Source organism: Chelonia mydas, chromosome 16, assembly GCF_015237465.2.
Source record: "Chelonia mydas isolate rCheMyd1 chromosome 16, rCheMyd1.pri.v2, whole genome shotgun sequence".
NCBI classification, from domain to species: Eukaryota; Metazoa; Chordata; order Testudines; family Cheloniidae; genus Chelonia; species Chelonia mydas.
In genome coordinates, this window is record NC_057857.1 from 12912649 (window position 1) to 12937903 (window position 25255).

A 25255-nucleotide genomic window follows, 5' to 3' on the forward strand; every position below is an offset into this window, starting at 1 on the left:
CTGAAGCCCTTGATACCACAATCATGAGTGCGGTGTAATGCCTAGATGGTGGTTGCTTTCATCCAGAGCTGCTACTATCTTTCCAGTGGATAAAAAGAATTTGAAATCTTAAGCATAAAATGTCAATCTCCACTAGATGATTAGCTAATGTTAAATAAGCAAACATCATCTGTGCTACCGCTAAGTTACCAATGTCATAAATGTTTAATAAAGCAGAGCATGTCACAAATCAAAGACTAAGGGATGTGATTAAAAGAGTTACCAACTGTTTGAATGGTTTAGAGGCAATTTTAGCTGTACAATATATGGTCTCTGAAACTTCAAATGCAGACACAAAATTCTTCTTCCTTCACTCCCTATAAAATATCCACTAATTCCTTCACTCAAGACACCATCTGCATATTTCACCTGAAGCATTCCTTCCTTTGCTCCATGGACCATATCATTTTTTCCCTTATGCTTAGCCTAGTCGTCTTCCCTTGCAAGAGCCAAATATGCAAGTCACTTTTTACTTGCTGTATTAACTTTTTTTGGTATGCCCTAGAGCTTCTCAATATCTTTGTAAAACTCCTTGCCAGCTTGAAAAGTGCTGCACTCCTGTTTGCTTGGTAGCATCAGCATAAATGCTGCATAATGCAGTGAAAGGGCTGGGACTAACTTAATTGACTCTGCCTGATGTATTTCACAGGGATTCCTTTTGATGGTGGGCTGCGCTGCCTCTGCTGGAAGGTGGGTTTTGCTTGGGGCTTTTCTTGTCTTCTATAAGTTGCCCTCTGGATTGTTTGATTCTGCAAAGTTTTGGGCATTTAAAAAACACAACAAATTGGCTTATCACGACCTAAGAGGCTACTGTGAATCAACAGCTCTTGGCTTGCTGAAAAATCAGGGAAATTTATTCTAGCTAATCTGACATGATAGTAGCAGACATGCTTGTGTGGGGGAGATCATTTGGGCAGGTTGTTGGGTGCGTCTGTACAGCTTTGGTGCATGTACAGTCTCCACTATTAAACCCAGTGGGGTTGAGCTACTGAATTTGCCACTTAAGTGGAAGGAATTTGCTATGCCTTTTTGCAGGGTGATGTTAAAATGTATCCTCCAGACACTGATGGCTACAACTTGATAAAGTACCAGGCATTCTTCAGGAAGATTCCATCTTCCTCAATGAGCCAGTTCTAATTCCGGTCACCCCCTCATTTGTTTTGCTGAACTTCTAATTGTTAATACCTTCTGCTTCAAGGAGTAATGTGTATGTTCCTTCTGTCCAGATCCTCTTGAACTACCTCCCTGTGGAGAAGGCCTTATGGAGCACCTTGCTGAAGAAGCAGAGGTGATGATCTCTGTACTCGCCAGCCCTAATATCCTTGTGGAGTAGCGACCCGCAGCTTCTTAGCTGTCATTAGCATTTGAAAAAATATTCCTATTTCTAAGGGAGCCTGTAAAATTAGCTACTTTTATGTGGAAGGGAAAAAGTATTGTTCCCCCCATGTTAATTCTACAGACTGCCCTGGAGGTTAATGTGATGACCTTTCACAGTTGAGCTGGACAATTCTCGTAGAAGAGGTCAAATGCTCCCTGTCTGAGCAGGGGGGCACAGAGGCACCTGTCTGGGTTCAGGGCGGATGTCTTTTGTTTCATTGTATTTATCTTCTAGTTTCTAACATGACTTCCTCCTCTCCTTGTTAAGGGAGCTGTATTCCCAATTCCTGAAGGAAATGATTATCCAGCCTGGGATAGCGAAAGCCAACCTTGGTGTCTCCAGGGAAGATGTGACCTTAGAGGACCATGTAAGTATAGTTTGGTCTTCATGCGGAAGGGAGTTCTTGTAAGTTTCAGATGGATCTTGGGATGATCCATGGTGATCCTTCCTGCTGGCTTAATAGAATAAAATATTTTGAAAACCTAGAAATGGGGTGCTGAGCCCTTATGAGGGTGTCTAGTTCAGTGACGTCCAGACTAAAAAAAGCTGTAAAATACTGTCCTACGGTAACTTATCCTTTCCTTTTTCCCTTTCCCACTGGCATCCTCAGTGAGCTGCTTGTCCATGTAATAGACTTCAGATGGGAGTAAAGGATCAATATGATTAAAGGCTCAGTGGAGGGAGGTCACAGCGTGGAGCTGCTAGCAAAATGAATCTCTCAATTTAACCTGTAAAATCCTCTCCGTGGATGGAAGGCAAAATGGGCCAGTCTGAAACCAGAGTATAAGAGAAGCAGCATTGGCTAGTGGTTAGACTATGGGATTGGGAATCAAAAGACTTTTATTCCCAGCTCTGCCACTGATTTGCTGTGTGACTCTGATGGTCACTTCACCTCTCTGTTCCTCAGTTTCCCCTCTGTACAATTGGGTTAACAGTAATCCCCTTGCAAAAGTGCTTTGAGAGCCACTTATGAGAAGGGTTATTACGCTGAAGGATCCATTTTCATTTTTTTAAGTGGTCAGGGAAAAGTGCAAAGGTGGGGTAACTGCTCACACACCTCTTCTCCTACCCCAGCCTCTCCTGTTAATAGCCAGTCATCTATGTCAGTGTGATCTTTGGAAGGGTTCATACTGTGCCCGGCATGTCTGTGACACTCTGAGCTTTAACTTATTTGTTACTGTGACCTTTGAAGTTCTTGGAATGTTTGCTTTTTTGTGTTGTTTTTTGCCATCACTCAAATGCCTTTCAGATGAGTGTTACATTCCATTAGTACAGTTTTGGAAAGTCCTGTATTTGAGCTTATTTTATGTGTATGTTGTGATGTCCTATGCTTAGTCTATTCCACACTTCCCCGGTCTTGGGTAAACTTGCATTAACTAAACTTTGCACTAATCCACCCAAGCTGGTAATGTTTTGTCAGGCTTCTTGGAGTTCAGATAATCATTACACTGTTATCACTGTGTTAACTATGCAATGCACGTATACAGTGACTGTACCTCTTATAGCGGTTAATATGGAAGATCTCCCTCGCACTGATTGGGGCTGTAACCAGAATTCCTGTTAACACAGGTTAGTGAAGCCTGACTGCAGCAGCGAATCCACTAAGACAGGTGAGACTGGATTTGGGAGAGTCTGCTCATACTGCTCTGCACAGGTTGAAAGTAACCACATAGTCTTCACTGGTCTACCAGATGTGTGCTGTCTCATTTGAGGTGGGCCAGTGCCCACAAAGTATCAGCTGCCCAGAGAAAGCATCCCCATCTGTCTAGCAAATCAGGCTTTAAACATGGCTCTCGCTAGAAAGGCAATAGCACAATCTTCCTAATCCGTGTAGGCAGAGCCAAAAGGCCTCACCTCAGCTTTCAGCAGTGACAGGCTCGCTTGTCAGTAAAACATGAACTTACCATGTTTTGTGTGATGTCGTTTTGTACAGCCACTCAATCCGAACCCAGACAGCCGATGGAACACTTACTTCAAGGACAACGAAGTGCTGCTGCAGATAGACAAGGATGTCAGGTGTGTGTAGATAACTGGGCTCTCTAGAGGGGAGGAATAATAGTGCAGTTTACGTACTTGCTGCATCAGGAATACAGAATATTTCATGTTATCAGGCCCGTTCCGTTTCACATGGCACCACTCTGTTTCTAAAAACCCCTTTTAATTTGGTTTCCACCTTTTTCCATCCCAGGAGGCTGTACCCTGATATGGCATTCTTCCAGCGTCCAACTGACTACCCCTGCTTGCTAATCCTGGACCCCCAGAATGAGTTTGAGACTCTCCGCAAGCGGGTGGAACAGACAACACTCAAGTCACAGACAGTGGCAAGAAACCGGAGTGGAGTCACAAATGTAAGATCTGGCAAGGAGCTTTCCCTGTGCTTCTAGGATGGGGGATGAGTATGTTGTGATGGGAAGAGGGGAGGTGCGTGCACTTCCGTGGCACACTTGCCAAGATGGTTGCCAGGCTGGCTTGTTAAAGATACTCTGCAGTTATTCCTTCCTCCACCTCCACATATGGTGTGGGTTCTTGTATTCCTGCAGGAGGGTGACACGTCTCCCCTTTCTCCAGAGGGATGGGCTTGACTGAAGAACACTTCTGATAAAAGTTCTACAGCTTCAAGCCTCTCTCACTTCCTACCTGCAGAGAGAGGCTAAAATCACCCTGGTTTGTGGACAGGGTGCTAACAGTTGCTAGTCAAGTTGATCCTGTCTGTAACTGCGACAAATGTCACAAGCTCAACAGTGATCCTATATGAGTCCCCCATATCCACTCACAAGTAAGAGTACACATGTATAGCATACAGTTCTAGGCAAGGAAGGGAGTTGTGCAGATCTTGAACTGCTCTGTAGGTGGAAAGGAATTACCCTTTCTCTGTGTGTTGAGCTCCTGAAATTTCCTGCTCACCAACAGGTTTTATTTCTCTTTTTATTGATTACATGGTTCTTCCGTACTGTGCTGTTTGACATGTTTGACAGCCCAAAGGGAATTGAAGGTAGATGTGCTGCTTTCTCTCAAATTGGTTTTTGTTCTGGCTTCTGTTGGAACAGAATCTTTTCTCTTGAGTTCACTGAGCTCCAGGGGAAGTGTTCACAGCTCTTATTGCCCCTGATTTATGTGTTCCCCTGGTTGGGCTCTAATGGACCAGAAGGTTTAATAACAGAGGACAAATTGATCTAGTCTCCCAGAGCCTGAGATGTAACAAGCTGATACGATTCATATACTTGAGACAGCATTGCAGTCAGCTGCCATTTATCTCCCTTATTCTCTTCTGAGTGCAAACATCACTCATAAGAACATAAGAGCTGCCAGATTGGGTTAGACCATAGTCCATCTTGCCCAATATCCTGTCTCTGACAGTGGCCCATACCAGAGGTTCAGAGAGAGTGTACAGAACAGAGCAATTATGTAGTGATCTACTCCTGGCTTCTGGTAGTCAGAGGTTTAGGGTCACCCTGAGCATGGGGTTGGATCCCTGACCATCTTGGCTAACAGCTACTGATGGACTTATCCTCCCTGAACTTGTCCTGTTCTTTTTTGAACCCAGTTATACTTTTGGCCAGGACAACATCCCAGGTTAGTTGTGTGGGAAAAGTGTTACTTCTTGTTTGATTACATCTGCTGCCTGTTAATTTAATTTGATAACCTCTGGTTTTTGTATTGTGGGGAAGGGTAAATAACACTTCTCTCCATTTTTTCCATACTATTTGTGATTTTTATAGACCTCGATCATCTCCATTTATAGTTTGTTTTTTGTTTTAAGCTGAACAGCTCTAATGTTTTTAGTCTGTCCTGGTATGGAACCCAATTTATACCCTTGATCATTTTTGTTGCCCTTTGTACCTTTTGCAATTCCACTATATCCTTTTTGAGATGGGGCAAACAGAACTGGAGACAGTATTCAAGGTATGGCACACAATGGATTTATAGTGTCATTATGATATTTTCTGTCTGCCTTTCTATCCTTTTCCTAATAGTTCCTAAAATATGGTTAGCCTTTTTGACCACTGCTGTGTGTTGAGGGGAAGTTTTCAGAGAACTAATCACAGTAACTCCAAGATCTTTCTTGGGTAGACACAGCTAATTTAGACCCAATCGTTGTATACGTATAGTAGGGCTTATTATTTTTTCCAAATGTGCATTACTTTGCACTTACCAACATTGAATTTCATCTGCCATTTTGTTGCTCCATCACCCAGGCTCATACTTGCCTAGTGCTGTTTTCCCTACATGCATGTTGCACTTCCCAGCATCATTCTAGAACAGATACAGTAGCACTAGTGAATGATGAATACCTTGCTAATGTGAGAGATCGCTTCTCTTCCTGCCTCTCTAATATAGTAGGTCCTCTCTCACATGGACACTGAGCTTGTGTTTTTGATTCAGGGTAGCTGTCCACTGCTGAATTAGTTTATTCGTTCTTGGAAAAGGCTTGCCATCCTGGCTTCCTTTGTATTTTATGGCAGTAAGTCTTACAACTGACATGGCCACCATCTGGATTTAAGGATTAATTACTCCCTGGAAAGGGCATTTACTATTGGTTAATGATTATCCGGGGGAGCTGAGTGCCTGAAGTTAAATGCCTGTGTCATGGAAAACTTATTGCCTATGCAAATTGGGTGCCCAGAATAATTTTTATTATGTGTTTACCTTACCCTTCAGGTGAGTTCCCCTCTTAAAACATCTGCTCCTAATTCATTGAGTGAGTATGAAGTTCTGCCTAATGGCTGCGAAGCTCACTGGGAAGTGGTAGAACGAATCCTGTTCATCTACGCCAAGCTGAATCCTGGGATAGCGTATGTCCAGGGGATGAATGAAATAGTGGGGCCTCTTTACTATACCTTTGCTACAGATCCCAACAGTGACTGGAAAGGTAAGCACTTAGAGTGCTTGAGTGACTTACACCATTCCTGGCAGCAGTTGTTGCAGGGAATGGTTATCAGAGCAGATGAGGAGGAGACTGGCAGGCTTTCCCCATACCAGGTCCCTGATAAAAGGGGTTGGTTCTGAGAGAGTGCTTGGAAAGAGCCTCCTGGGAAGTATGGGAATCCTCTGATGCACTTCTGTGACAGCTTGGGAAATCCGTCTGTCGAAAACTTATGAATTCTGGTTTTATGAACTCTGTGTCCATATGCTCCATGTATATCGGATCAGCCATTTGCTAATGGGGACTGTCAGGTGCTTCACAGACCCTACCTAGAGAGCTGTTAAAGGATCATGCAGATTCATTAACATTTACTGTGGCCGTACAATGAGTTGGCTAAAGGGACTGGCTGAACTGCAAGAAACCAGTTTTTCCAGTGGGTGGTAATCAAGCAACAGATAACCTGAGGGGGCGTGGAGGGGCTAATCAGGAAGGTCGCATGACAAGGTATTGGAAGGCTTGGAGAGCCGATGCTAGCTTTCTGGAGAGAGGCAATTGGACTGCATGGTCTGCCACTAAGAAAGGTGTTAGACATGGGGTTTGTAATGGAGTGTGTGCCTGCTCAGTCCCAGCAAGCCAAGAACACGTGGGATCCATGGTTGGAGTTCAGTATCACAGGCTGGTTAGTGTCTAGCAGGGGAAGCTTATCAAGGTTGCAACAGCTTACTTCTGCTATACCGCTTCTATATGTCTCTTTCAGAACATGCGGAAGCAGATACATTTTTCTGCTTCACCAATCTAATGGCTGAGATCCGGGACAACTTCATTAAGAGCCTGGATGATTCTCAGTGTGGCATCACCTACAAGATGGAGAAGGTTTACTCCACCCTGAAGGAGAAGGATGTGGAGCTGTACTTGAAACTGGTGAGGAGTCAGACATTCATCTTGCCCCTCCATTGGAACGAGGAATAAGATAGAACTTGCTCTCCATCTTAATTTGTAACCGTGCCCAGGTAGTATAGTGATGGCTGCTTAGAAGTGGTATGATACAACTAAAGAGCTTTTGTTCTCAGGGATAGGTTGTCTTGAGAGTGATGCAGGGTTGAGTATCTGTAGGACAAACTGCTCTTGCCACATTGAGCATCTAGCCCAGGTTATATTGATGTAACAAATACTTTGTCCTCTTTTTAGAGGTGGAAATCTGTAACTTATTTACTCTAAAGCTGCTAAACTGTGGCAGAAAGAGGTGGTTTGCCCAATGTCTCTGGCCACATGGGTCAATGGTTTAGCTGGGAGTGGTGAAACTCACGATCTCCTGAGTCTCTGGACTCTGCTTTTGTAATTAGGCCAAACACACATGCTCTTGCAAAGTTCCTTTACAACCTGGAGTTACAGGTTTTTTCTCAGGGGGAACAAATTCCTGTACTTTACTTCTATTGCCATCATATATCCCAATAGCATTCACTTTATAAATTACATTGAAAAATTATGGCAGCTCAATAATAAATCAAAACTTGGTAATAGTAACGCCATCCTGTATATGTAATAATGTTACCTTCCTGTAGCACCCTTCCTCCGAGGATCTCAAAACACTCCGCTTCTGTAAGGTGGGTAGAGGCGGTTGCAGGCCTTATGGAATGCAGCAGTTGTCTAACAGTACAGCAATGCAACACAAGTTTAGGATGGGAAGTGTAGAATATTGTTTCTTAATGAAACTGAAGGGAGAACTTATGGGAGGCAGAATGTAGTTACGAGAGTAGGAATCTGGTGAATGTTAGGTTTCTGTGTGTGTGTGTGTGTGTGTAAAATTAGATCTTAATATGACTTCAAGTGGTCATACTCTGTCTTCTGTCAGCACATTGTCACACCCCACCATGCTGGTTCAGGGGGAAGAGTGTCATCTATTTAGTCACTAGCACCACTTCCTGCAGACCCCCGCAATAGATGTTCCGTAGAACTCTCCCATCTGTAGAGTCCTGGAAATCTGCAGATATCCGCAGACCATGTTTGGAATTCAACGCAGATCCAAATTTTGTATCTGCGCAGGGCTCTACCCATCTGAATACTGAACTGACTTGATCTTGCTGAATTTGTGAAATATGTGGACCACAGTAAAAAGTAGCTAAAAGCTTTGAGTTTCAGTCTATTGGCTGCCAGTGTAAACTGGGTCTGGAGAACTCTGGTCTGTGCGATTTTTATGCTAACCTTCCAATAACCTAATCACTAGGGGATTTTTAGAGTTCATTGAAAGGAGAGGAAGTACTTCTGATCTAAACCCTTAGGGGAAATGAGGTGTGTGGGACTTCTTTTTTTTTTAAAAAGAGAAATGAAATTGAATTAGCTTAAATGTCTGAATTGCAATTTATGAAAATAATAGTTCCTACGTTCCATGACTTAGAAACCTGGGCATGATTTCTGCTATCTGAGCCATAGACATTGAAGATAGATGCATGTATGGAGAGCTGTCCTTCAGAGCACTGTAATTTGGGGGTGGGGTGTTGTGGAGAGGCTTTGAAAGGAGACGTGGCATAGTATCTCATAGCATGAGGCTAACAAGACTTTGAAGCAGAGAGGTGTAACTGTAAAGTACAGGCAGATTTCTCCGTATTACACTGCAGGATGCTAGCCTATAACCCGGTTACTAAGAGGACGCCAGGGAGGCAGTGAACATCCGTCTGTCTTTTCCAGTTCACTACAAGCAATTAATTACTGACTCTGTCTGTCTATCCAAAAGCAAGAGCAGAACATTAAGCCCCAGTTCTTTGCCTTCCGTTGGCTGACGCTGCTGCTGTCCCAAGAGTTCCTGTTGCCAGACGTCATCCGTATCTGGGACTCTCTCTTTGCCGATGACAACCGCTTTGATTTTCTGCTGCTTGTCTGCTGCGCCATGTTGATGTGAGTGCTGTGACAGCTGACACTGAGGATGTTGACTCTAGTGTGCTCTCCCCCACCCCACAGTTCACATCTTGTCTCTTAAAGCTCAGTCTCCCCTATGCTGGGCAATGTAAATATGGGCTGTGTGCTCCTCCACCCCATTCTCTGCTTGAATCCACAGATATAGGGGCCTCTCTTGCATGCAAGAGACATGCCAAGGGGGCTCTGATGAAAGGATGTGGCCATTCTTTTCACAATGGCAAAAGAAACAGGGCCCTTAAGGAAGGGTGGGAGGCATGTGGTGAGCCATACACACCTTAGGTGCTGACTTTTGGGATATTTTTGGACAAGGTACTAAAGAGGCAAAAAGTACTTGGATTAACATACCCTCTCTTTCAGACTAATCCGGGATCAATTACTGGAAGGGGACTTCACTCTGAACATGAGGCTGCTACAGGTAAGTACTAAAATACATCAGGAATGTGGAGGACGTGGAAGAACTCTTTAAACAGGAGATTTTCCTCTTGTACAATACTTGGATATGATAGAGGCAGCCCTCCTGGAATATTTTTACCAACCCTCTGCTGATCATAATGAAACCATGTTTGGAAAATCTAAACACTTAGCAAACTTCATGGTGTGATATAAGATCAAGCATTAACTTCTACTGCATGCTCCCCTTAATTGGAAAATCCAGTGAAGCCACTCCTGGCCAATAACTCTTAATAACAATACGTCTGTTTACTGGCTGTGCCTTTCAGGTGTTTAGGCTTCTTGGGATCTGTCTGATGCTGCTTCTGACGGTTTGCTCCTCTAATAACAGCCTTCGCCTCCATAGCTGATTTGCAGAAAGTGGCTGTATGGCTACCTGTTCCCGGCTGTTAACTGGAGTTGAAAGAGCAAATTATAAATGCTGGACATCTTGCCACTAGCAGTAGGTTCAGTGCCTGCCCCAGAATAGAAGATTCCTTCTCCTAACTCCTTGGTCAGTCTAGTAACATGTTGGGCCATCAGCTGCTCAGAGAGCAGCATTACTATTAAAATGTTGTCTCTTAATTAGGAGTCCCTCAAAAGAGGATGAAAGGCCATGTGTTGGAGGGGACCTGATTAAGAGAATTCTAATTTATTACATACAATAAAATATTATTTTGGATCCTTGCATCCTTAATACAGACTTCCATAATGGAGTTAGTCATTGCATAAAGCCAACTTAACCCCACACTCAGGACTACCAAAATAATCTAATGTTCTGTAGGATGTAAAAGACTGATCAGTTACAAAACATAGAGGGAAATTGTTTACTCCAGGTGACTTTAACTGTGGAGGTAACACCTAATTTATAAACACCAGGGCATTCACTGGGCTGGCCAATGATATTGCAGCAAGTTTCTGCCCTGCGAAAAGGTAGAATAGGTGCAACGAACATTAAGGAAATAAATCAATTCCTTTTTAATGCAGGATTATCCCATCTCTGATGTACGCCTGATTCTGAAGAAAGCGAAGGAGCTTCAGGACTCCAAATAGTCCATAGCCCTGGCAGTGTGCGTGAGAGAAACTGTGCAGTAGTGTATCCTAGGAGACTCCCTCCTACATGTGGTGCATCATCAGAGCCCCTACGATCTCTGCTGGGCGTTTGGTTTTGTGTTCCAGTAATTGGCCTTCTTGAAGACTTACTTCTACTCTATTAGGTCAAGGACTGCCTATTTCCCCAGCTAGTCAGGTCCTGCACTCCAGGTTTTCCTAATCTCAGACAACTCCACACTGCCTGAGCAGTGCTTTGTATTTTTTTAATGACTTTAAGTTTGGGAAGATGGAAATTGTTTAGCTACATATCTCTCAAAGTCTTATGAAATGAACTTTTGTGATCATAGCATTATGGAAACGTGCTCATGCACAGGAACTTCTGCATTAAGGGAAGGGACAGGCTGGGACCAGTGGGATTTCGGTGAGTATAGAGAGAACGTCTTCATATAAATACAACATGTCACTTTGACGTCATGCATCCTGCTCGTTTGAGTAGCTACTGGATTTTGTTCCTTTCTGTCTGCATCTTACCATCTCTTTTGGGTGCACACAAAAAGTCCAGTTTCCTCCTGGTGAGTGGCGGATGAGGATTCAAAACAGCAGAGTCTCTTCCATGGGAAAGAGACTTTAAGAAGCTGGGATTGGAAAATGCTATTACTGCTGGCTGCTTTGTGCAGTGAGATTTGCTCTCCAGTAGAGTCTGCCCCAGGATTGCCTTATCAAGGAGTTGTCTCCTTGGTGCTGACTTGACTTGGAAGTTGGAACTAGATATGTGGTTTTAATTGGTGTAGTTCAAATAAGTCAAATAAGCCTTATGTTACTCACAGCCTTAGAGCAGGGTCCTTGCTGCTGCTGAGACTGCTTGTCTTGAGCTGTTTTCAGTGCCGCTGCTATGGATCATGCTTTACCCTAATTCAAAGGCAGGATATCTAACTTCAAGCAGGCTCATGAAGTACAAGGGAAAAGCCTCCAGTCCTGTGCTGAAAACATAGGTATCTTCAGAGGAGACTTATTAATAGGGATAATGATGGTTTTGGTCTTAAACTGAGTTTTTTGCATAATATTTCCCAGAACACTCCAAGCCTTCTAACTAAATCTGGATAAGCTCTAGTCCCGTAATCTTCATGTTGTCCTGTGGTACTCTTTGCTGGGAAGTGACTCAAACTCACAGATCAGATTAACATCAAGGCAATCTCTGGATGTGATCTACTGGAGCAATTCAGTGGGAATACCTGGTCCCTTGGGAGAGTCACCTTCCCTGTGGGCAGTTCCGGAGGGAGAGCCATGTGCCATGGGGACAGTAATACAGAGGGGGATATTTATTAATGTACTCCATTCAGATACAAAGGAGCGGGCCAGGTCTGCATAGTTTGAGATTAGTAATAGGGTAACCTGTAGCCTGCAAGTAGCTTTGGAACGATCAGAACTCCTGACCCACATTTGAGTCAGGGTGGTGGCTATGGAAGAAACTTGAGTAGCTAAATATTCCAGCTGCTGCAAGATCTTCCAAGCAAACTCTAACCTGAGGTGCTTTACTCTCCCCGTTAGTGAAGTGCTGGATTGCCTCTGCATAGCTGTCAATGTAAGGACTGTTCTGTATTTATATAATCTTAAGTGTTTTGCATTATGTCTCCTTTTTATTAGAGGTCAATTTTGTGCTTTCTCAGAGGGCTGCTCACCTTGCTGATGAGACCTGGTAGCAGTCTAGCCATAATTGTACCATAACTGGGGGGCTGTCAGCCTTCAGATGTCAGGTTCGTGCTGTGTTCCACTCCTAAAGCCTAGTCAAAGTTCTGTGTAGCTTAGTGAATTTCTAGAGGGACAGTTTACCTTGGTGTTGGCGTTGGGGCTGTTAGTAGCTCTGATCGTGCCTGACATTTTTACTCTTGTGCACCTGTGCCGCTTCAGAGTAGCGGTTTCTGTGAACCAGAATAGATGTGCCAATAAGGAGGATGCAGCAGAATCTTGCTGTTTGGATGTGGGGGTGGAATTTTAAACAAAGTGGGTGATGGCCTCCCCTTTTATTGAAACCCTTCCTATGGGATAGATTCTGTCCCATAAGAAATGGGGCGGTTGAGAGAATACTGTAGCTCTCACAGTTTATGAGCAACTATGGCTTCTCCCCATGCCTTTTAATCACCGTGTCTCTGTTCGGCAGCGGCTGTTCCAAGAGAACATGTGATCCATCTACTGAACTCCCCTGTGCTAGAAAGGCCAGTACTAAGTAGCCTTTTGTAACTGTAAAGACTGTTGCTGCACACAGGCTTCGAACTGGATGATCAGGCCCTTCGGCAAAGCTCCCTCTAGAATCATTGAGGTTTGCCTGAATGAGGGGACTGTAGGACTGAACCACAAAAGTGGTAAAACTTGTCCAATATGCTCTGGCTTCAGAATTGCCCAAGATGTCCTCCATTAAAAGTCGTGTCCCCCCCCCCCCCCCCATAATTTATTTATCTGAAACTTACACATGGTCTTTTGAAATGTTTCATGGTACCTGGGCTGTGTGGGTCACACTTGCCTTAAAAGGAATCCTCCCCATCCTTCACCAATACACACACATACACTCCATGACTGTCACCATATTGACATGCCAATGAGTGTAACTTGTTTCTTTTAATAGTGGGTGAAAAATGGTGGTAGTCTGAAGAGTAAAATTTTTAATACACTCTGAAATTCCACTTAGGTTTCTTTACAATATTCATTTGCAATATTGTCATGAATTAGGTCTAAAAGTTCGGCTTGTGGGTGGATTGTTTTTCAGTGCACAACTCTTGTATTAAATAGAAACCCTTTACAACTGTAGGGGGAATGAGAATGTATTAAGTTTCCTATTTGGATTTAAATATTCCCCTGCTGTGTCTGCAACTCAAATGTTGCAGCACTTTGTTGGTGTATGAGAACTTGAAAGTGACTTTGACTATCCTCTCTGCTTATTCATTCTGGAGAAAGTGAAGACAGCAGGTGAGTGGCATGAGTTGATCTGTTAAAAATTTCAGATGGTTGTCAAGGAAATGTCTTTTAAACCTGATCACCTCCTTTTTAAAGAAGGGAACTTAAAAAAAATCAAATGGTAGCCTGGTTTAGGGCCAAAGCCAACTTCTGCTGAAATTAATCAAGTCTTTCTGTTGATTCTGTTGGGAGCTGGATCAGATGTTTAAGGAACAGTACCACAGATGTGACTGAAGAGGCCTGGAACTGATTCACTTGTGTAGCCTTCTGCATTGCTGTATGAGATACTTGATTTTGGGTCTTGCTGCTGTCTTCATCCTCCCAGCTGGCTGAGGTGCACTGCTTAGGATGGGGTTGTAGAGTCACCACACAAATCCTGTCCATTCATTTTAAGGAGTGACGAGTGGTTCTAAATGGAAATCTCTGGATTGGGGTTGTGGCTGTAATTGAGGATGAGAATGGAGATCCTCACCTTTCAGTAAAGGGATACAAATGGCACCCCAGCAGAAAACAAATGGCAGAAATGCACCTTAGATGTCTGCCTCAGAAGAAGCTTGTGGCTGTCAGCCCTGACGCCTTAGTTTTTGCTGCTCGTTTTGATTAAACTCCATTTTGGGGGGTCTCCTCCTGTTTGAACATCATAGGGCTAGAGGGTTTTGTTTGATGGTTTAGTGAGTTGGAGCTGAACGTCTGTAAAAGGAGAGGTTCTCTAGTTGACAATGAAACAAAAGGTGTGACAGAAGGTGTGGGGAGGAGAATGCGGGGAGCTCCCATTGTAGTTCCCAAAGGCAAGACTAGATAACTTGTAACAACACTCTGATACAATTTGTGAGGCTTTGTTTCCTACTTGAAAAGGCCTCTCTTCATTAGTAACCTAGATCCCTTATTATTCTTTAAACCTTTGGGCGGTGGAGGGTTTGCTGTGTTGATATTTGAAGGGAGGGAGGCTGTTGAAAGGACTCATTAATTTTTTCCAATGGTACTTTTAGGTTATAAATATGGCTAACTCTTATTGTAGTGTGGGGCTTATTGTTCACTTTATGGAGCAAACAAACACTATTAGTTGGGAGGAAAAAAATTAACAGTAACTGGGAACCTACTGTCAACCCTTCTGATTAGTTACCCTAACCCTCATTCCTCAAATCATTTTAAAGCTGGACAGTATTAACTAGCCCATTGTCTGCTATCTTTGTGCATATAATGGCTGCCACAGACCTGTGGGATTCATGTTTCCAGAGCCTTCTCTGTGACAGGAACAGATGTGAAAATTTTAATGCATAGTTGCTCTTTCTTGCAGTGCTGTGGTGTGGGGGGGAGCCAAATGCACAGGAAGAGATTTAAATACCTTAATCATTGAATTCATTAGCTGCTCACTGTACACAAATAACTCATCAAGAGTAGGATCATTGTCACTTTGGTGGAAGCTTTCCTCCATCAGGAGGAAAGGCAGGAAACTAAGCTGGGTGGATCAAGAGATGGGGATTGGTCATAAGGGAGAAGGCCAGCACCCTGTGCCTTCCCCCCTTGTCTACCCCCACCCCTCTGGAATCTTGTAGCCTTGGCAACTGGGAGGAAAAAGGAAATGGGATAGTGAAGAGTATAATCCTGAGGTTGGTCATGTTTGTCAGGGAAATGTGGAACTGTTTTTTTTTTTTTTTCCCCAGAGCAAGTGTTGTTGGCTAGATTAATTTGTGGCTGGAGTTTTGAGGTCCAAGCTTGAATTATTTACAGCTCAGCAACAGGTGGAGTGGAGGTCAGAAGCTGCTATAGGTAGCACAGTGGTGTTCAGGAGTACAAGGGCTGTTCCTTTTAACTGAGCATTTGGTGACTTTTTGTATGTTTTAGCCATTTAGAACTTTTTTTTTCTAAAATGCCCTTTTGCAAAAGGGCAAATCTGGTGATTTATACAAGTTCAGTTTTTTCTCTTTGGCTGTTTTTAAAAAAACAAACACACTCCTAAAAAGGTATGGAGAACACATTTGTATCTCATGCTTTTTCCACGTGTTTAAAGTTTTTTGTTAAACACTACTGATTTTGATGAAGTTCCCTTCAGCTAAACAGGGGGGTTTGTGTTGACCTTATCTGCTATCCATAACAATGAGACTTCCCCTAGCCACAGATTGTGCTCAGAGTTAAAGCTGCTACATGTTATTTATTACAGTATTTCTAAATGCCCTCTTTCATAGTAACTGAGTGATGAAACAACATGTGCTAGTTGGATGTCAGTAGAACTAATCTCAGTCCACTCCATTCTGGGAGTCTGTCACTAGCACAGGGTTCTGCATGTATAAGCTAAATCTACCCACCACCACTGCCTTATTCTTTTTCTTAGCAAGATTATCCTATTTGGCAGGTTACTCTGAGCCTTTGTCTGTCTATTTCTTCAGTACGATGGTATCTAGTGGGATAGGGAGTGGTGGTGGTGTGTTAAAGGAGGTGGTCCAGACTTGAATTCACAAGGCCCAGAGTGTATCCTCTGATTATGTACAGGTAATATGCTTAGCAGGGAACAAGCATTTTTGCAGACAAAGCTGTTGCTTGGCAATGTTTCTGAGGCTGCACAAATGTTCCTAAAAGGAAGGCGTGCTTGAGGGTCACTGACTTTGCAACTACAGATCTAAGCATCACTGTACAAGCCTGGACAGGTAGAAGCGAAAGCAGTTTTTCTCTTCCCCACCCCTCCAGGACAGTTGCCACAAATCCAGTGGAAGGAACATTGTTACGAATTACACCTGGTAGGACACGCACACATGTGCTACGAATTACACCCGGTAGGACACGCACACATGTGCTACGAATTACACCTGGTAGGACACGCACACATGTGCTACGAATTACACCTGATAGGACACGCACACAAGTGCTACGAATTACACCTTGTTAGGACACGCACACAAGTGCTACGAATTACACCTTGTTAGGACACGCACACAAGTGCTGCGAATTATACCTGATAGGACACGCACAGTTCGAATCTAGGCTGAGGCACAGAAACAAAGTCCACAACTGCAGAGTTCCCAAAAGGCACTAAGTTTATTACGCTCGAGCGTGGTGCCCCCCTGCTAGCCAGGAGGGGACCCTGAATACAGATTATACAAAGGTTATATACTTTTTAGCAAAGCATGTTGCCCTCGTGCATCGGAAACCTTAGCCAATAAACAAACCCTTGTCTTATCTACCACCTATCCCTGCTTGGTGCATTCCTCGTGCTATACCAGTATGTTAATTATACAGCATGGTCCTAAAGCCATGCATCAGTAACTTTTATTATCAGGATGGGAGGCCTCACATCAAGGCCAAGAGACAGGGAGTCAGAGGCTGACAAAAACCAGATACTGCAAATCAAGGCAGGCTGGAGACAAGGAGGAGGATTTTCACACGGATTCGGTATCTAAGGATTACTCCTCCTGGTGTATGATGTGCTGGCATTTAGACAATGGTGGGCCCCAAACCAAAATGGAGTCACATGTGCTAACTTTTCTTAACAGTCCTCCCTTTCTTTTGTACGTCAGTAAGCTATATCGGGGCTGAGTAACCGCGCTGCAGGGTTAGCAACTGCCGACAGCACATACTGCAGCATTGCAGGCATACAAAAAATAACACAAAAACAATAACAGTCAAAAAAAGTAAATACAAAATACGCCGTCCCCAAGTCCCCACATCCGGGAGCCATGCGGTGAGCCAGTCCCAGACCTCCTGGAATCCGGCGCTGGTAGTGTCGAGGCTGATGCGGTGGAATAGGGCTGCCTGTTGCTTGAGGATGTGGATGTCAGTTTCCACCCTATGGTGCTGATTTACAAATACACAACAGCTTGAGTTGACCAGAGCACAAACCCCCCCCTGATTTGCAAGGAGATAATCCAGGGCTAGGCGGTTTTGCAATGTAGTTTGGGATAGCTGAGTGACTTCAATTTGAAGGGCCGACAGAGCATCTGCAGTAGCATTTGCCATTAATTCCAAAGCAGCTGAAATATTAACTATAGCTTTTTCCAGTTCGCTTACTCCCAACCATGGCAGAAACCAACGCACAAAGGAGTGAAAGCCTTTGGGCCGTTGAGAAAGGGGGTTTAAAGGAGTACTTCGTCGGTCCCTCCATACTAGATTGCGGATCTCTCCCCGGGTCAGGTTCTGGTGTACTGTCACGGCGGGTACTACAGCCCCTAAGGTACATGTACCACACCATCCTGCTGGGAGAACCTTATAGGCTGTATGATTGCATAACCAATACCAGCCAGACCCCTCGGGGACTGGCCACGGGGCTCTGGAGTAGGTAGAGGGGCCTCCTGCCCCAGAGCTAATTTGGGTGGTGTCCTTGCACCCCACAAAATTCCCTACAAAAACTGTATTTTCTATGCCCTTACGTCGTGACACACATAAAGCATAATTACCCTGGGCCACCATATCAATAGACCATATTTGGATTGTAACATTCCAATTAAATGTAGTGTTTGCCCATAGCTTAGTTTGAAGTGTTCGATTAAGGGGGATTGGTACCCCTACCAACGGGACTCCCTGACCTAAATATGTGGGGGTATGAATACAAATCCAACACTGCGTTCGATTTACACCCTGTTTGATAGCATGGGTTAAATTTAAGAAGCTATTGCCCTCCCATCCTTGTACTGGACTTGGGAATAGGGAGAGGGCCCCCCAGGCAAACCATACCAATGTCGACATCCTCCCCTGTACCATACAAAAAACACTACCCCTAATGTAAGTCCAATAGACAGGAACACAAAAAGTCCTGGTGGGCTGTGAAGGTCCCAGTAGCTGGAAAGCTCAGTCCATGGGTTGGTTGTAGTGTTCATTCGTGAAGTGGCTCGTCTGCTGGCTCGCCAGGGTCAGGTGGGGGTTCTGCTGCCAACTTGACGTAGCTATGGTGAATCCAGGAACCTTTACCTGCAACTTTTAAAGCAGAATAAGTACATAACAGAACCTGGTACGGCCCCTCCCACCGGGGTTCCAGGGGGTCGGTGCGGGGGATCTTTTTTACCATTACCCAATCCCCTGGCTTAAAGGAATGAACCTGTAACCCTAAGGGTGCGGTTTGAAACAACTGAGCTTCAGACTGGTTGTCAGTCAGCTCCTTTTGCAGTCTAGCAACATATCTGGCCAAAGTTTCATCTCCATCCAAGAGGCTAGCATGTACAGGAACATAAGTTCCCGGGACTAAAGCTGGCCTCCCAAACAGCACCTCAAATGGGGACAGGCCTAGGGGCATGCGTGGCGTCCGTCTTATATGCCATAAAACTATAGGCAAGGCCTCTGGCCACTTAAGTCCGGTTTCCTTACAAAACTTTGCTACCATAGTCTTTATTGTTCGGTTCATGCGTTCCACCTGGCCTGCAGACTGGGGGTGGTACGGGGTGTGTAACTGTCGAGTGATCCCCAAGCACCGGTACAGTTCCTCCAAAATCTTTGCAGTAAAGTGTGAGCCCCGATCTGAATCAATGATTTCAGGGACACCAAACCTGGGTACAATGTCTTTCATTAAGAACTTGACCACAGATCTTGCATCTGCCTTTCTGGTTGGTATTGCTTCAGGCCATCCGGAAAGTTGGTCCACTATAACAAGAAGGTGGTGAAACCCTGCGCATTTAGGCATTTCTGCGTAGTCCATCTGCAAGCGCTGAAACGGGAAGTTTGCCCAGGGTCTCCCCCCTTTTGAGTTGGCATCGAGCCGAGTCTTAGCAGAGAAGGCCAGGCAAGTAGGGCAGGAGCCAAGAACTCGCTTTACCGCAGGATAAACATGCGGTGCTGCCCAGAACTTTAGTATAGCAGCCACTGTGCCCTGAATACCAGCGTGACCCAGGGAATGAAAATAATGAGCAGCTGCGAGTAGATAACGACGGGGGAGAATAGGTTTGTTTCCGATTCGCCAAACCTTATCAGAGCCCTTAGATCCCTCCCAGCGTTTCCAGTCGTGCAGCTCCTCCAAGGATATGTCAGCATACAGCAGTGTCCAGTCAGCAGGTGGGAAGGACACATCCAGGGGGAGGGAAGCCGAAACCAGAAGGGGCTGTAGAGCTGCAGCCTTTGCAGCTGAATCAGCTAATGCATTGCCCTGAGACACAACACTGTTAGACTGCCTGTGCGCATAACAATGAACCACTGCCACCTGGCGAGGGGCCTGAATAGCTTCCAAAAGGGCAGAAATGAGAGGGCCATTAGCGATTTTCGTGCCTGAGGAGGTTAAAAATCCTCGTTGCTTCCAGAGCTGGCCTGTAGCATGACAAACCCCAAAAGCATACTTAGAGTCCGTATAAATGGTAACAGTTTTTCCTGAAGACAATAAGCAGGCCCTGGTAAGCGCGTGTAACTCTGCACCCTGGGCGCTGAAGGAAGGTGGTAGGGGGGCAGCCTCGATAACGTCTGCCTGAGAGGTAACCGAATAGCCCGAGACCCGGTGGCCATCTAAATAGTACGAGGACCCATCTGTGAAAAGAAGTAAATCGGGCTTAACTAAAGGGGAGTCCACTAAATCCGGGCGGGGCTTACCATCTTGCGCGACGACATCCATGCATACATGGTGAGGGGTACCGTCCTCCGGGAGGGGTAGCATTGTGGCTGGATTGAGGACGTTACAGCGGCGTAAAGTAACGTTGTCAGCAGCCAACAGGATTAGTTCATATTTGTGAGCCCGCTGTGGAGACAATGCCTGTGTAGAATGCTGTTTTAAAAGAATTTCAACCTCATGAGGGACCCAAACAGTCAGAGGGTGCCCCAAAACAATAGGTCGTGACCGTTCAACCATGACAGCAGCAGCAGCAACAGACCGTACACAGGAGACAGAGCCCTTAATTACAGGGTCCAGTTGTACTGAATAATAGGCTACGGGGCGTGGGCGACCCCCCAGGTATTGCAAAAGGACGCCGCTAGCCACTCCCTGCCGTTCGTGAGTAAAAAGAGAAAATGGTTTACCGTAATCCGGGAATCCCAAGGCGGGCGCAGAGATCAGAGCCTTCTTGATGGATTTAAAAGCATTTTCCATTTCCGGGGTCCAGGAGACAGGATCGAGGTTCAGTGTTGTAGTAGCTTGAACTAATGGTTTTACCAATTCCCCAAAAGCCACAACCCAGGGTCGGCAGAACCCCGCAGCCCCTAGGAAAGCCCGTAACTGCCTTTTTGTAGTCGGACGCGGGTAATCCTGGATTGCCCGCACCCTATCAGGGGATAGTAAACGCTCCCCAGGCCTAATTACAAAGCCCAAATAAATTACCTGATCTAGGCACAGCTGCAACTTGGATGGAGATGCACGATGACCCTTATTAGCTAATGCAGTTAACAAAACAACAGAGTCAATTAAACATGCGTTATAATCTGAGGCAGCAATTAGCAAATCATCCACATACTGAACCAGGACAGACGAACTAGGCAAAACAATGTCTTTTAAATCCTCGGTGAGAATCCGGGAAAAAATAGTAGGGGATCCTGAGAACCCCTGGGGAAGACGCGTCCATGTTAGCTGCTGACCCTTCCAGGTAAATGCAAATAAATATTGAGAATCAGGGTGCAAAGGGATACTGAAAAATGCTGCACACAAATCTATGACAGTAAAGCAAGTGGCTGACTGAGGAATTAGCGTTAAAATAGTGCTCGGATCAGGGACAACTGGGTGGGGGGCTATAACATAACTATTTATAGCCCGTAGATCCTGAACAAATCGATAGACTGGACGCCCGTCTGGTCCCGGTTTAGGCTTCCTTACTGGAAGAATGGGAGTATTACAGGGTGAACTGCAGGGGACTAAAACTCCCTGAGTCAAATAGCTGTCAATAAGGAGTGAAATGCCTTCCTCCGCCTCCTTCGGCAAGGGGTATTGTTTTACGGAGGGAGGCAGTCCGCCCCCTGTTTCCAGACTCACTGGAACTGCTGATTTAAGAAGACCCACATCAGTAGGATTTGTGCTCCACAAAGTGTGGGGAACACTGGACAATTCAGAGGGCACACCAGGAATAGGGGTAACCGATGCCATAAGAGAAGCAACCGACGAATCCGGGACGGACATGCGGAGCCCCTCGGGGGCACAATATATGTGTGCCCCCAATTTGCCCAGCACATCCCGCCCGAGGAGGTTCGCGGGGCCCTCCGGCATTACAACAAACCTATGTGATAGCTTTAAAGAACCAAGCTCGATAGGGACAGGGTAGGATAACGGAGCCGGGCAGGGATTGCCTTCTATACCCTGCACCCAAACCCTGGTATCGGACAGAGAGCCCGGAACAAAAGTTAAAGTGGAGAGGGTGGCCCCAGTATCTACTAGAAAAGGCACAAGGTGTCCCCCAACTTTTAAATAAATTTGTGACTGTAATCCCAAGTCCCATTCCAGCTCTCCCAAAACCCCCAAAACCTCCGCCTCTAGTCACTGGGGGTTAACAAGGTTCTGGGGGGAGCTAGGGGGAAAAGAAGGATTAGCCTCTACCTGGCTCTTCCAAGGAGCCCCTCGGGGAATTAGGGGACACTCCCTCCTCCAGTGCCCTGATTGTTTACAATAATTACAATTCCCTTCCCTCATTCTATTCCAACCTCCCCCTCCTCCTGTCCCCCGTCCATGCCCCCTTCCCCTCATCTCTCCGCGCCCTTGCCAATGCTGGTTTCCCGAAGGAGCCTGCAAGGCAGCAGCTAACATACTTACCTCCTCCTTCTTCTGTTTACGTTTTTCCCGTGCTTTTTCCTCATCCCTGCCATTAAACACAAAGGTGGCCAGGCGGACAACCTCCTGGAGGGGTTTTCCTGGCCAATCGGGCACATGCTTAGAAAAGTATTTTTTTATATCTGATGCTGCCTGATCAACATAAAAGGAGACCATCATAGGACGGTTTTCCTCCGCCTCAGGGTTTATGCCGCCCCCGTATACACGAACTTGTTTGGACAACCGGGCCAAAAAGGCGGAGGGGTGCTCAGTGAGCTCTTGCTGACATTCACGAATTTTAGACCAGTTAGCCGTTTTACTACCAGCTTTACGTACAGCTTCTAAAAGGCCGTCTCTACCCGCCTTTAAAAGGCCCATCTGAGGGGTTATATTAGGATTCCAATTGGGATCAGTCAGGGGCCAAGAAGCCCGGGTACTGTCCTCCCCTGCCCAGCGCCTATTAGCATCCAGAATGGAATATTTCTCATCAGGGGTAAAAAGTGTGTCCAGGATTACCTGGACATCTCCCCATGTAGGGTTAAATGCGGTAAATACAGACCGAATGGTTTGCAGAACCTTCTCTGGATCGTCACGCAGGCGAGGCATCTGCTGTTGCCATGTTACTAAATCGCCTGGGCCAAAAGGGCGGTGAACATAGGGGAAAGCAAACCGTTCGCTCCCGTCAGTGCCATGAGTAACAAGGGGTTGCTGAATGAGGGGAGCTTGCAAAGTAACCGGTGGGTCAATGGTGGGCCCGCACGGGCAGGGGGGTGGCGAGCAGGGAGATGATAGGCATAAATCAGAAAGCTGGGGGTAAGCCGGGGGAGGGGCAGAAGCAGGCCGGGGAGGAGAAGAAACAGGCATAGCACAGAGTGGGGCTGAAGACCCCTGAGATAGATAGGAATAGGAGGAGGAAAGAGGACGTCCTTTCGCACGCGCATAAGCCCAGTTGTCCCATACATACCAATAATCCATCTGGGCTGGAGCTTTGTCCTCCAGCCTCCTTCTAAGCGCCGTTAATGTATCCCCAGCAAAAGACCCATCCGGTGGCCATTCAACAGATGTCTGAGTTGTTAGTGCTGGCCACTCAACCTTACACAAAATAACAGCTTTTTTCCTTCCTAACCCATGGGTGCCAGAAATATTTCCCCAATTCTCGAGAATTTCAGCCAAAGGGGTCCCCTTACTTATACTCTGCCCAGAACCCATAGTGGGCTACCAAAAGAACACAAAATGTGCCACCTTATCGCCTAAGCGACGGCTCACACCCCCCCCTCCTCGGAGTACTCAAAGGTGAACTCACCCTGTGCCGGCTGGAGCTGTCCGAGAGGAGGAGTGTAGTCTCGCTTGTTGGGGCGAGCCTAGAGTCCCTTCGTGGTCGCCAAAACTGTTACGAATTACACCTGATAGGACACGCACACAAGTGCTACGAATTACACCTTGTTAGGACACGCACACAAGTGCTACGAATTACACCTTGTTAGGACACGCACACAAGTGCTGCGAATTATACCTGATAGGACACGCACAGTTCGAATCTAGGCTGAGGCACAGAAACAAAGTCCACAACTGCAGAGTTCCCAAAAGGCACTAAGTTTATTACGCTCGAGCGTGGTGCCCCCCTGCTAGCCAGGAGGGGACCCTGAATACAGATTATACAAAGGTTATATACTTTTTAGCAAAGCATGTTGCCCTCGTGCATCGGAAACCTTAGCCAATAAACAAACCCTTGTCTTATCTACCACCTATCCCTGCTTGGTGCATTCCTCGTGCTATACCAGTATGTTAATTATACAGCATGGTCCTAAAGCCATGCATCAGTAACTTTTATTATCAGGATGGGAGGCCTCACATCAAGGCCAAGAGACAGGGAGTCAGAGGCTGACAAAAACCAGATACTGCAAATCAAGGCAGGCTGGAGACAAGGAGGAGGATTTTCACACGGATTCGGTATCTAAGGATTACTCCTCCTGGTGTATGATGTGCTGGCATTTAGACAATGGTGGGCCCCAAACCAAAATGGAGTCACATGTGCTAACTTTTCTTAACACATGCTGGTACCTCTAACTGAAGAAGGGAACAAAAGATCCCTGATATACAATGCCATGTAGAAGGCTAGGAGGTGGATCCTTTACAACACAAAACTGGTCCTGGTGTTTATTACCTTTGCTTTTTTATTTCTATAACTTTTCCCATGAACTACAATTATCCATCTGTAATGTCTGTAATTCTTTTTTTCATGAATGCTGTTCTGTTGATTTGTCATAATAAATATTTTTCTTTGCAAATACTGATATGATCTTTTTCTTTCCCACAGTCTCCTTTGACAGTGTCGGTACAAAGAGTTGTCTAATGTTTGGGGGGTGTCAAGCTATTCATGGTGTGAAAGTGGGCTGAAGAAACTGAAGTAGGAAAAGAAACTGTTGTAGTCTCTTTATGCTTTAGGATCTGAGAAGGAGAGGAGATGGACTCTAACAGATCTCATCCAGCTCTAGCTACAGGTAATGCATCTTAGGTTCCTTGTAAGAAACGAAGTTTTCTGTACTTGCAGAGAAAAACTTGAGAAACATACCCAAGTGTATTCTGAATGGGCATAGCAGAGCAGGCTCATCAAAGGAATCCACCATGTATTTTATATCTCCATTTTAACAGGTGTGGTTGTTAGTGCTAGTTGTATAGCTGCCTCCCACTGCCTCTAGGTACAGACTTGGGTCTTCTGAACCACTGTCCTAAATACTGATTTTTTTTTTTTCCTTTCCAAGCCACTACAAATGGGTAAAGGGAGGCACAGCTGTGAAATGACTTCTGCCTAAGGCTTCGACTTAGTCATGGATTCCGTGACTTTACTGGGCCTCAGTGACTGCTTCAGCGGCTGATGCCAGGGCTGGAGGTGCCCCCCTTGCAGCTTCCCAGAGGATGTATCCTCCCCAAACAGCTGGGGTTGTGTGCCTGGAGCTGGGACTCTGTACCCTTTCCCCGCAGCTGCGGCCAACTCTGG

General features: G+C 45.5%; 1 protein-coding gene across 8 annotated transcripts in view; it reads left to right on the forward strand.

Moving 5' to 3' along the window:
* TBC1D13 (TBC1 domain family member 13) overlaps window positions 1–24720 on the forward strand; it is a 31850-nt gene extending 7130 nt beyond the window's left edge. For 4 of the 8 annotated variants that reach the window (XM_043530462.1, XM_043530463.1, XM_043530461.1 and 1 more), the window contains 11 exons: window positions 689–729; window positions 1266–1327; window positions 1685–1784; window positions 3351–3433; window positions 3606–3765; window positions 6077–6287; window positions 7039–7202; window positions 9013–9173; window positions 9552–9609; window positions 10611–16340; window positions 24309–24545. In XM_043530462.1, the coding sequence (XP_043386397.1) occupies window positions 689–729; window positions 1266–1327; window positions 1685–1784; window positions 3351–3433; window positions 3606–3765; window positions 6077–6287; window positions 7039–7202; window positions 9013–9173; window positions 9552–9609; window positions 10611–10676 (1106 nt within the window). In that variant the 3' untranslated portion in view covers window positions 10677–16340; window positions 24309–24545. The other 4 variants (XM_043530464.1, XM_037879771.2, XM_043530459.1 and 1 more) reach the window with 3 other exon arrangements.
* The last annotated feature ends 535 nt before the right edge of the window (window positions 24721–25255 follow it).